The following is a 13,774-nucleotide window of genomic DNA, read 5'->3' as shown; positions in this document are numbered from 1 at the left end:
TTGTGTTCGTTGAACTCTTTAATGCCGAGGACTTTGGTAAATGAGTCAGCCAGATTTTCTTTTGTGTCAATCTTCTGAAGATCAATATCACCTCGTTCTATAATCTCTCGAACCAGATGATAGTGTCGCAGAATATGCTTGGTCCGCTGATGTGCTTTAGGTTCCTTTGCCTGAGCTATGGCTCCAGTGTTATCACAAAATATAGGAACTGGACCATCAATGGAAGGTGCCACTCCCAGCTCAGTGATGAACTTGCGCAACCATACGGCTTCCTTGGCTGCATCAGATGCTGCGATGTATTCTGCTTCACATGTAGAATCTGCCACTGTATGCTGCTTGGAACTCTTTCAGCAGATGGCCCCACCCTTAAGAGTAAAGATATATCCCGACACACTCTTGCTATCATCTTGATCTGACTGAAAACTTGAGTCGGTATATCCCTCAAGTTTTAAGTCAGAATCACCGTAGACCAGCCACTGATCTTTAGTATTTCTCAAATACTTAAGGATGGTTTTTACAAACTTCCAGTGGTTGCTACCTGGATCAGACTGGTATCTGCTCACTACTCCTAGTGAGTATGCCACGTCTGGTCTAGTACATGTCATGGCATACATTATAGATCCTACTGCCGAAGCATATGGAATTCTATCCATACTCTCTCTTTCTTGAGAGGTTGTCGGACAATCCCTTTTAGAGAGGTTAATTCCATGGCCCATTGGAAGATAGCCTTTCTTGGAATTAATCATACTGAACCTCTTCAGTATAGTATCAATGTATGTGGATTGGGATAATCCAAGCAATCTTTTAGATCTATCTCTATAGATCTTCATCCCTAGGATGTAAGATGCTTCTCCCAAATCCTTCATGGCAAATTGAGATGATAGCTAAACCTTTATTCCTTGTAATGCAGGAATGTCATTCCCGATTAAAAGAATGTCATCCACATACAAAACAAGAAATATGATAACTGAACCATTTGCCCATTTATAAATGCAAGGTTTCTCTTCATTCTTAATGAAGCCATATGATTTGATCACCTTATCAAATCGTATGTTCCAACTCCGTGGAGCTTGCTTTAATCCATAAATGGATTTTTGAAGCTTGCACACCTTAGACTCATCTGCAGATATAAAATCTTCAGGTTGCATCATATACACCTCCTCTTCTAAATCTCCATTTAGAAAAGCGGTTTTAACATCCATCTGCTAGATCTCATAATCTAAGTATGCTGCTATCGCAAGCATAATCCGAATGGATTTGAGCATTGCCACAGGAGAAAATGTCTCGTCATAGTCAATACCATAACATTGACGATATCCCTTGGCAACCAGACGGGCTTTATAAGTCTCTACTTTTCCGTCTGCGCCCCGTTTTCTTTTGAAAATTCACTTACACCCTATGGGTTTAATCCCTTCGGGTGGGTCAACTAATGTCCATACATCATTGACCTTCATGGATTTCAATTCGGATTGCATGGCTCCAAGCCATTTATTAGAGTCATACCTCTGCATTGCATCCATATATGTGATCGGATCCTTATCATTTTCATCAAGTTCGATAGGATCCCTGTCCCGGACCAAGAAACCGTAGTATCTATCCGGCTGACGTGGTACTCTACCCGATCGCCTTAATGGTGCATCTAATATGGGTTCTGGATCTGATCTAATCAAATTCGACTCAACTAGTTCAGTAGATGGTATCGAATCTTCTACATGTTGAACTTCCCTAAGCTCAACATTAGAGCTTTTAGTTCCTTCACTAAGGAATTCTTTCTCTAAGAAAACAGCTCTATTGCTTACGAATAACTTTTGTTCTTTAGCAAAGTAAAAGTAATATCCTTTAGTTTCTTTAGGATAACCAACAAAGAAACATTTGTCAGACTTTGGTTCAATTTTGTCTGTCTTCAAACGTTTGACGTACGCCGAACACCCCCAAACCCTAAGGTGAGAGAGCATCGGCTTACGTCCAGTCCACATCTCATGTGGTGTTTTATTTACAGACTTACTTGGAACCTTATTTAGAATGTAGCAGGCTGACTCAAGAGCATATCCCCAAAAGGATATAGGCAGATCAGCAAACCCCATCATGGATCGAACCATGTCTAACAGAGTTCGATTTCTTCTTTCTGATACACCGTTATACTGTGGTGTACCAGGAGGAGTCCATTGAGAGAGAATCCCATTTTCTCCTAGATATGTCAAAAACTCACTGGTGAGGTATTCACCTCCTCGATCTAATCGAAGAGTTTTAATACTCTTTCTAGTTTGTTTTTCTACTTCATTACGATATAATTTGAACATTTCAAATGATTCAGATTTATGTCTCATTAAATAGACATAACCATACCTAGAAAGGTCGTCTGTAAACGTAATAAAATATGAATACCCACCTCTAGCATTTGTGCTCATTGGCCCACATACATCAGAATGTACAAGGGTCAATAAGTCACTGGCTCGTTCACCTTTTCCGATAAAAGGTGATTTAGTCATCTTACCAAGAAGACATGACTCACAGGTTGTCAATAATTCACAATCATTAACATTGAGGATTCCCTCTTTACTTAACCTGTTCATCCTATTCTTGTTAATATGACCTAGCCTATGATGCCAAAGGTAGACATCTGTGATATTATCTATTCTAGGACGCTTACTTGACGTGTACATTACATTAACAGGTTGTGATAACAAGTAGATGCCATTGCTCAATTGTCCATTCATTACAGTAACACCATTCATAATGATATCACAAGAACATTTCTTTATTGAAATTTCATAACCGTTCATGGCCAAAAGGCCTACGGAAATTACATTCAATAAGAATGTAGGACAATAGTGACAATCACTCAAAACAATTAAATGAGAATTGAAAATAAGTTTGAGATTTTCTAAAGCTAGAACTGGAACAGATCTTCCATCTCCAACATTCAGAAATCTCTCGCTGTTTTCAAATCTCTCATTGACCTGAAGTCCTTGCAACGAATTGCATATATTAAACGGACTTCCAGTATCTAATACCCAGGTCGAATTATCACATATAGAGAAATTACAAGGTGTTATCATATAAATATCTTGATCAGCAACTGATTGCCCTTTTCTCTTGCTTAGCCTGTTCGGGTCAAGTGAGGTAAGGTACTGAGGACAATTCCTCTTCCAATGCCTCTGCTTCTTACAATAGAAGCATTCTGCCTGACTTTGGTCATCCTTAATTCTTTTGGTCTGACTATGCTGAGTTTTCAGCTTTCTATACCAATTATTGAAGTTGGGACCAGTCAACTTGTCATTATCCAATAATGAGCGAAGTGACAAACTTGTGGCCATTTCTACATAAAAGAAAATTTGGCTATTAGTATATGAATTGACTAAACACAGTAGACTTGGACTTTAGTCTAAAGATACTCCCACTATTTTATACAAATTGGTAGCCTCTACCTCCAATTTGAAAAATTACTCCTAATTCTTTAGTAGGCACTAGAACCCAATAGATCGCATATAGGCCCGAGTGTGGCTCGGCTAACCCATATGCACCTATTGGTAGGTTCTAAACCAGTTGCTTCACCAAGCAACTTCTAGTGATAATTTTGCCCTAGGTTCTTCGGCAGGTGTGTGGCGCCTCCACCGAATACCCTAGTCAGGTCCAACCATTAAATGATAGGGTTAAGTCTAATCAACTAATAGACGATCAAGCCCGAGTGTGGCTCGGCTCACCTGACCGCCTATTGAAGGTACACTTAACTCATCATATATTGAATGACAATTCCAATGCTTGATAAGTACCAGGCATGTCGCGCCTCCAATAATTATCAAAACATTGGACCCATTATCACCCAACTTAATGGGAGGCTATGACCTAGTTATCCCCATAACCATTTCATTTTAAGGACCTAATAATTTTAGAGGATTTCTTAATTAGGATAGATAAGAAGATCCGGTTAGTCTAATTTCTCCCACTGACTTCACCAAATCAGATTAGACTCAAACCGATTAAGGAGGCACCTAAATCAGTCAAACTGATTTTTCTTATAGGCATGGGCTAACTCGAATCATTAAGTGATCCAATCAAAATGTGATTGACCATGTCGGCCAGGTAAGTGAGATCGGTGGAAGGGATATGCCATTAACTCGACAAAGACGAATCAGTGCGAGTAGCTCCCAATTAAAAACCACCGGTCAAAACTGCCAAACTTACCTTAGACACCGACTGGTTAATCAATTTCGATTTGATTACTCAAATGACTCGGGCTACACCTCTGAGCCTAAATCAAGTTCCATCTTGGTCTAATCAAAGACATGGACTTAATCCATCTACAACTATTGTAAATTGACCTAGAATTTCCTTGACCTAATCTAATTACTACTTAATTAGATTTGATCAATTAATTCTATTTGTCCATGTATGATTCTAACCTTAGGTCTAACCCAATCCTAGAAACTTGATTCAAGCTAACCCATATGCCCAAATAATTATGCAATGTCAATTAATTGAGTTACAATTCTATTTCATAACACTTAATTCTCAATTAAGTTTAGACTTATGAAAGTTTTGATCATTGCATATTTATTTTTAATTACATATTAATTACAATCTTTCAGTTCTTAAAACATATTTTCAGACCTGAGTTTTTGTAATTAATCACATGTAATCAGATTTAATTCATGTTTAAGTCATTATATTTAATGTTCATGCATCACATATACATAACAACATGAATTAATACAAACAACATACATCTTATGTATTTGTTTTTTCACTTTTATTTTCAGATCTGATTTGTTCATTAAAATCAGAGATCATATGAATCATAAATTTTATTTAGATCTAATCTAAACAATATTATGATTTCAGATTTATTTATGTTACAAATCTTAACACAAACATGCATCATATGCATCCAAAATTTCAGATCTAGTTAATCATGCATAATCAGCAATTAAATCAATCATAAAAAATACTTTAGATCTAATCTAAGCATGCTCATGATTTCAGATTTAATTACAAAAATTAAAACATAAAAGTTTAAACATGAACCTGGCTCTGATACCACTGATAGGAGGGGGAGTCTCCACTCCTACATGGGTTCGGTCCTATTAAAAATAGGGTGACACCCATGTATACCTATCAGAGCACGCATCTCTATACGCATCCGGACGGAGAGCCACGCTTCGTCACACGATCACGCGTGAGAGTTTCCAGAGATCGGTCACAACTCTTGGACCTTTGCTCTGATACCACTGAAAGTGAATCCTAGGTTCTTCGGTGTTAAGCATGCTGCTTTTTTTTTTTTTGAAAATCATGGCTGAACCTGATCGGGTTGCCTACGTACCCCTTCATAAGGGGGATCAAGTCATACGTAGTTCTTTTTAAGTTTCAAAAACGCAGCGAAAAAATGAATCAAACAATTTAATTCATGCATGCTTACAAGATCAAATCTAGAAATCAGCACATTAAGAACACATAGGATTATGCCGGAATCGTTTAAACAATTATGCTAAAACTTTCATGCATGATTAACTATCAGATCTGAAACTTAAAAACTTTATTCCAATTAATCTCCGAATATCCATTGAATGGATTCTGGAGATATCTCCGTGAGGAGCCCCAAAAGAGGGTAAAACCTCGGGGAATCGGACCTAGATCTTGACACCATAATAAAAGATTAATATAGGATTAATACCTTTTATGATGGATGAAGCTTGTGGATCTGATCCTCGACTTCGCAGCCACGCACACGAATGGCCTCTACGAGAAGTCCACGTGAAGTTCTTGAAGAGATCCAATCCTGCGAAAGTGCTAGCTTGCGCAGAATTTCTTGAGGCTGAAATTTGATCTTCCCAACGCTATCAACTTTTGATCCGCCTTCTTGGAAGAACTTGGAGGAAAGGTTTAAAGGGATTGAAGAGGATTTAGATCTGATCTAAAGACTCTTATCAGGGACCCCTAACACTAATGGCACGATGGACTTAGAGGAGGAAGAAATCGGCTAGATTGAATGCAGAATTTTTCCACGCATGAACTAGGGTTCCTCTCTTTTCTTTTCCCTTTTTTCTTCTTCTTTTTCTCTCTTTTTTTTCTTGAATTCGACCACCAGCTGATGGAGGTCCTTTTAATATTGCTCTCCCACCTAACTTCATGCCAACCATCCTATATTGGTGGAGGATTTTGTGGGGTTTTGAATTTTGAATTCAAAATTCAAGTTCATGTGCCATTACATGATGAAGCTTGATCTAATCTAAACCATTCATCATGTTGCCACTTCTCTCTTTCAATTTCGAAATTCCCATGCCCCCAATCAGATTAGAGGGTCATGTGGTGATTTTGTGATGATTAAATTCGAAATTCAACCTTAATTAGAAGTGAGATAAAGATAAGGATGACATATGTCATGAAGAGAGAGAATTTGATCTTATCCAATTCTTTTCATGAATTTATCTCTCCATTTCGACCCATCTAATGATGAAAGAGGTCCCTGATGTTGCCAAGTGTCCCATGGCACCATTAAATAAATTAAATTAATTATTAATCATATTAAAAATCAATTTATGGCGCCTTGCATGGATATGTGACAAGTGGATTTCAAGATCCGAACAGTTTCAGATCAAACCCATTTAATTTAATTAAATCCTAACAATTAGAATGATCCAATTACCATGGGTTGAACCTAATCCAATTAGGTCAATCCCTAATTAAGCACAAATTTAATCTAATTTAATTTGGTCAACCTAAGTCCTCTTGATTCAGACCTAATCCAATCAGGTCAAAAAACTTGATTGAGCCCAAAATTGAATCTAATTCAATTTGGCTCATCCTTAGTCTAATTACTCAATCCAATTGAGTTCATTAGCAATCTAATTACTAATCAATCCTCCGATAATTACTTTAATTATTTTATAAGATAATTTGCCAATCGAATTGACCAAATTACCCCTGAATGATTCTTAATCATTCATCAGCCTTCTTGATCAATCAGGAATCTTCTATGCGTGTGACCTCATAGGTTCGAACCTAAGCCGGTAGTATAGGAACGACTTCCTACACTAATCGATGTGACCATCTAGCAATGGTACCCGACGTCCAGATAGGCCGAATATATGCGAAGCAAATATTCTGGAACCTTGAACTATGGTTACTGTATAATTCAATCCCTTTGACTCCTAATGCCAGGATGACTTAGAGCTCACTGTCAACCCTATAATTAGTACATCCATTATGTGATTAACTTTAGATATCCCGTGACTCCTCACTGGGATTACCCTGGCCAAGGTTTTGCTAAATTAATCACAAGACATTATCTCCTGTTTTTAGGAGGGGTCAATTCCATCTCGACTCACAACTGACTACGCAAGTACTTGACTGCACCCAGTGACCTTCCGTCACTGAATTAGAAATCCAGGCAGCCCGGTACCAAAGTACAATGAGTTGCTTGCTAGTCACAAGTTGCGGTCTCAGGTCAGAGGGCCAAACTTATACCCATATCCACTCGGAACATCTCTTGACAGTAGAGCGTTCCGAAATTGGTCACGTTCAGTGAAATATACTCCTACACTTCACCTGTGTGGCATACCAGTGTCTCCACACTCCTTGGTTAAGAGGACAACCAACATATATGTCACACAACGACCTAATCTTGATAATGCTGTCGTCCTTGTAACAACATATCATTTGGTCGCGAACTAGTTTAAGGACTCGAAGATAAATCCTCCTTTATCATTAATAAGTCCTAAGGACTTCATCATATAAGAGTTCATTTGAAGATGTAAAATGATGAATTAATGCCAAAAAATACTTTATTGATTTGTCAATTCATTTAATCATCAACATGCTGACGATTGACATTTAGGATACAATTCCCAACAGTTTGTACCCATTTAGACATTGGTTTTGTTGTATGAATGCTTAGACAGTGTCAATATAATCTAAGAGTGAAAAATTGGAAAGCTGCAAAGAAGGTTACATCATCAACATAGCACAAAAGACTACATGCTCGTATAAAGATAGTCAAATTATCTTGAAATTATTGACCACTTGGACTCTAACTTCGCTCGAGGCATAAATAGTAGGAATTAGTCTACCACCGGATATATCTTCCTACTTACAAGATGTGCAATATAATGGATAAGTACAAAATAATAAAGTCTTATCACTACAACTATTATGGAGGCAGAGTATGTAGCCTATTATGAGGCTTCCTCGTAAGTCATTTAGTTGCAAAATTTTATTATAGGACTTTAAGTTGTTGATTGTATTAGCAAACTATTAAAGATATATTGTGATAGTAATTCTCTACTTAATGAGGTTCTCCCAGCATATGAAGAGCACGGATAATTGCAGGCATATTGATGCTAAGTATTTAGCTCTCTGTGAAAGAATGAAAAAGAATATAATGTCTGTTGAATATATTCATGCCCGTGATTGTAGATCCAATAACTAAAGAACTTGCTTCTGAGATTTTCAAGAACCATGTGAGTCAAATGGGGCTCATTAGTACTTTCTATGAATAATATTCATTGGACACTATGTAAACTGATCCTGTTTGGTTTCATAATGAAGTTCATTTTACTCTATTTTCATGCTGATTTCAATTGTTTATTGTGTGATGATAATAATCAAGACCAAGGAAAACATATCAAGTTTTGCCTATTCATGAAGTGAAAATTTTGCAAGTACTTAGTCATGAGGTGCCATTAGTTTTGTACTGCATAAAAGGTCATGTGTTAATTTGATAATTCATATGATTCACATTGATGCTTGCTTTTTAAGTGAGTATGTACAGTAAATCCTATATCTTATGCAAGAACTAAATTTCTAAAATGTGGATCCAATTTTTCAATTTACAGACCCAGGCAATTTTTGTTAAAGTTTTTTTTTGGAATGTTTCAAAATAGTTACAACAAAGCTGAATATGTTGGATTGGGCAAAGTGAGAGATTGCTGCATCTGATCCAATGATAATCTATCCAGATGTGACCCACGCTACGAGGTTTTAATTTTTTTATGTTTGTAATTAAAGACATCAAATATGGTGATTGGATACATATGATTTGTGGTAGTTATGATATAGGGTAGATTCTCTATCTTATTATATTTTACCGTAACTAAATAGGGGATAACACAGTTCTTATTGCTCTGCAATTGCCTTTGATGGTGAGGCATGTTAGAAAGGAATACTCTATAGGTTTGGTATCCAACTTATCCAAGAGTGTTTGTGAGCTTCTTCCTTTCAGAATTGCTTGAAGTTGGAGATTGGGAAATTAAGATGCTGCTCGAATGTGACGAGCAGTGAGCTAACATTAAGAGGTAATGGCCTTGACTTCTTGTAAGTTATCCTAGCTACTGCTTAAAGTCTACCACCCTCTTGAGCTGATTTAGTTAGTTCAGGTGGATAGCTGGAGAGCTGTAGTTTCTTTTCCATTCTAGAGCTATGCTCCGAATTTGTTACCTTAAAAAAAAAAAATCTTGAGCCTCGTACAGGACTGCCAAAATTTTTCAAGAAATCTAATATGGAAGCATGATTTAGCATGCAACCGTCCAAAATGGTGCACAGGCAATAACATTGTTCCACCATGCTGCTATTATATATATATATATATATATATAATGGAAGGATTTGGGTTGTACGTTTTACGCTAAAGGATGATTGATCTTTCGCATCCGTTGGATTACATTTTGCATAGATCTCAAAGCAGCATAATTTTTTGAGTTTTTTGCATGAATATCCTTCCACAAATTCAAATTTGCGTGAATACCCTCTTCAAAATTTATATTTATTTCTGTATCCTCATAAAATACTGTTTTTGCATAAATACTCCTAATATAATGATTCTTCTAACACCATTAATAAAAACTATATTTATTTTAATTAAAAATAAAATAAAATTTTGAAATTATTTTTTTATCTCCCATCGCGATCACCTTATAAATATTTCTTTTTCCACATCTACCCATTAAAGATATTTTAGTTATTTTAATTCAAAATTATTAATTTTTTAATGGCATTAAATGATATGAGTATAGATGTAAAAATAAAAATAAAAATAATAAAATAATCAAGCAAGTGCTCTACGAGGATATATATATATATATATATATATATATATATATATATATATATATATTAATTTTTAAAAAATATTTATGTAAAATTTGGTATTTAGAAAGTACTTTTGTATTTAATTTTTTTTATATGCACAGCTTTCAAAGTGGCTGTTGCGGCCATTGAATGGTTGATGTGGTTAATCATCCGAAAGATACAGCAATCAACGATCTGCAACTTAAACCTCATCGGCAAAATTCGCTGGCCGCCAGCCAAACCCATGTAAATTTGAGCGAACTTCGTCATTTTGCCGGGCAGAACCGTGGTTGGCACTACCAAATTAACTTCTTCTTACCTATCGCTTTTTCGGTCACTTTCGACTCTGTGCCCGTCAAAGTTAGTGTTTTGTCCACAAACTAATATTCATTTTATATTTTAAGTTTTTTGGCAGGTACCATCCCATTTAGCCGCCCTCGGACCACACAACCGTGTTGAAATGGTCACCTAAACCAATACAGCCGTGTCGCTCTCTACTCGGCGGCTACTCACGACAAAAACTACACAGCCGTGTTGATATCCATCACCTAAACCAAAATGGTCCTCGTCGAAGCAATGCAGGTCCAGGAGGTGGCCGTGGTGATGGTGCCCTTCGCGGCCCAAGGCCACCTCAACCAGCTCCTCCACCTCTCCCTCCTCCTCTCCGCCCGCGGCCTCGCTGTCCACTACGCCGCCCCCCCTTCCCAAATCCGCCAGGCCAAGTCCCGCCTCCAAGGCTGGCAACCCGCAGCCCTCCATGCCATCCACTTCCACGACCTCCCCATCCCTCCTTTCTCCACCCCTCCCCCGGACCCCAACGCTGCCACCAAATTCCCCAACCACCTGATTCCCCTCTGGGAATCTACTCTCCAACTCCGCTCTCCTCTCATCTCCCTGTTCCACTCTCTCTCCGCCGTCTCCCGCCGCCTCGTCGTCGTCTACGACCCCCTCCTCTCCTTCGCCGCCCAGGAGGCCGCCACCCTCCCCAACGCCGAGGTCTACGGCTTCCACTGCGTCCCGGCCTTCTTCCACCTCTCCTACAAGTCGTCAGTCCAAGATGAGCCTGCCCAACCGAAACCAAAGCATCTCGAAGCCATCCTTTGCCAGTCCTTCGACGACTGCTTCACCAACGAGTTCTTAGAATTCGTTACCACGCACAGGGTCCTCCCGGACAGTATCGCCGCCGACGGCGGCCTCATGAACACCTGCCGCCCGATTGAGGGCGAGCTCGTCGACCTGCTTGCTGAAGACCCATTTTACAGGGGCAAGAAAAAACTATTTGCAATCGGCCCTTTAAATCCTGTAACTACTCCAAAAGGAGACGGCGGTCGACGGCATGCATGCTTGGAGTGGCTCGACAAGCAGCCGCCGGCGTCGGTCGTGTATGTATCATTCGGGACGACGTCGACGATGCTGGACGAGCAGATAAACGAGCTGGCGATCGGGTTCCAGCGCAGCGGGCAGCGGTTCATTTGGGTGTTGAGGGATGCCGACATAGGAGACATATATGCTGAGTGCGAGGAGAGTCGAGAAAGGAAATTGCCGCCGGATTATGAACGGAAGGTGGAGGGGGTGGGGATGGTGGTGAGAGGGTGGGCGCCGCAGCTTGAGATCTTGGCCCACCCTGCGACGGGTGGGTTCATGAGCCACTGTGGGTGGAATTCATGCATGGAGAGCCTCAGCATGGGGGTGCCTGTCATGGCGTGGCCGATGCACTCCGACCAGCCGAGTAACGCCGTGCTGGTGACGGAGTTTCTGAAGGTCGGGGTGGTAGCGAGGGAGTGGGCTCGCCGGAAAGAGATTTTGCCGGCCGGAGAGATAGAGGAGTCGATCAAGAGAGTTATGGTGAGTCAAGAAGGGCAGGAGATCAGGAGACGTGCTAAGGCCTTGGGCAATGCTGTTCGAGAGGCTGCATCCGAGGGTGGGTCATCTCGAGCTGAATTGGACTCCTTCATTGCCCATGTTAGCAGATGATCAGTGAGCGTAAGGGCTCGGGTCTGCGATTTGCCACATCTCTGCTTGTTGCATCCATCCAGGTTTATACTCAGATTTGTATTGGCATTTACGCTATATTTCTTCAAAGGAGAAATAAATAAATAAATTAGAATGATGGTTCCCATTCAAGCTTCAAGTTTGTTTCAAGCTCGATTCTGTAATCGATTACATATTAATGAACCCAAGGTGAACTACTGGATTGGAACGAACAATTTACTTTATGCTAACTAATGGATATTATGACACACTTTGTGAATTTAGACTTCTCTTCATCAAAAAAAAAAGAGCAAACATCCGACTTCTCCAACCAAGCCTAATCGAGCCAGGTACTTCATTGGATGTTACAAAAACTCGAGTCATCAATTTTGCAAAGTAAGATTGCTTTTTCAAAGGGGTTCTTGAATAATTCTATACTTGAATCAAGTGTAAAACCGTCGACATCAAAGACAGTCTATATGGGCCTGCGTATTTGGGTTTTCTGAGAGGGCGGGCATGCCGGGATGAGACTGTGTGGACGGAGGAGATAGAAGAAACGACAAAAAATTTGTGGTTTGCGGGGAAGGAAAGGAGATAAGGGAGAGAGCTAAGGCCTAAGCAAGCTTTATTCTATTCTGAAAATGTTTTTTTAACATATTTTAAAAATATTTACTGACACAAAAATATAACTTAAGAAGTCATTCATCTAGCTGGCGTGCCCCTTTGAATTGAGTTTTTTTGCTTTTGTTTTTGTTTCTGTTGTCGTCATCGTCGTCGTCATTTGGAGATTCTAGATGTCTAGAAAGAGGTTTTTGAAAGAAATAAGATCTGAATCTAGATCAAAAATAATAATTTTTAGCAACTCTGCTTATTGAATTGCTTGGGACCCCTTATTTGGCAGCATTCTATGTTTCAGCTTTTTTTTTTGGTACATCGGCTTTTCACACGTCATGCATGGGCAAAACCAACAGAATCAAAAAAAAGTAAATGACACAAAGCGTAGGGCACCTCATCGGTGCCAGCTCAATCTAGTCTAATGAGCTGCGAATGAGGCCACCTAGTCAGCCGTACCGTTTGCCTCTCTATAGACGTGTGTGGCCCCGGAAAATCTATACACAGCTAAGAGACTACAAATATCACGTAGCAGCAGTCTGAAGCTTGCACCGGAGCCCCGACCCCAGATCCACTCGACTACTGTGGCAGAGTTTTCCTTGAGAAGGATGCGGGATCTGCCCCTAGCACCCGCCTCGCGTATGTGAGTCCCTCCCATGCTGCCCTGAGCTTAGCTCCAACAATAGGGGTGTCAAATATCCCCCGGTCTCCAACCGCTATCAACCTGGCCTCATGGTCCCTGATGATGAAGCTCACACCTCCAGTGCTCCCTCCCTCACCAACGTTGCCATTGAAATTCACTTTGAGGAAGCCAGGGGGTGGGGGCTTCTAGGAGACTAGAATAGTCTTGGGTGCTATAGGAGCAAAAGGGGAGTCCCATATTTTTCCGACCATCTCAAGTGGTGGCAGCGTGGCGGCACAGGTGACCTCCACCGTATGAAGATGAGCTCGGTCCGCTACCGACCTCGGTTGCTCCATTCTGTCCTCGAAAACTTGGGCATTCTTGTCCAACTAGCAATGCTAAGCTAGATAGGCAGCCCTGGTCCCTAAGTCCTAAGCACCAGACCTCAGCGAAGAAGTCTCCAAAAATAGCAAGAAGTCCTCTGTCGACAGCCAACCTGGCTAGGAG

General features: G+C 40.0%; 1 protein-coding gene across 1 annotated transcript; it reads left to right on the top strand.

The window, feature by feature from the left end:
- The first annotated feature begins 10,597 nt into the window (after nucleotides 1-10,597).
- Nucleotides 10,598-12,269, top strand: LOC120110883 (putative cis-zeatin O-glucosyltransferase). Its single transcript, XM_039126816.1, has one exon. The coding sequence runs from the start codon at nucleotides 10,621-10,623 to the stop codon at nucleotides 12,034-12,036; it is 1,416 nt and encodes a 471-aa protein (XP_038982744.1). The 5' UTR covers nucleotides 10,598-10,620; the 3' UTR covers nucleotides 12,037-12,269.
- Nucleotides 12,270-13,774: the final 1,505 nt, after the last annotated feature.

Source organism: Phoenix dactylifera, chromosome 5 (assembly GCF_009389715.1).
Source record: "Phoenix dactylifera cultivar Barhee BC4 chromosome 5, palm_55x_up_171113_PBpolish2nd_filt_p, whole genome shotgun sequence".
In the NCBI taxonomy this organism is placed as follows: Eukaryota; Viridiplantae; Streptophyta; class Magnoliopsida; order Arecales; family Arecaceae; genus Phoenix; species Phoenix dactylifera.
This window is presented reverse-complemented; position numbering and strand designations above follow the sequence as displayed.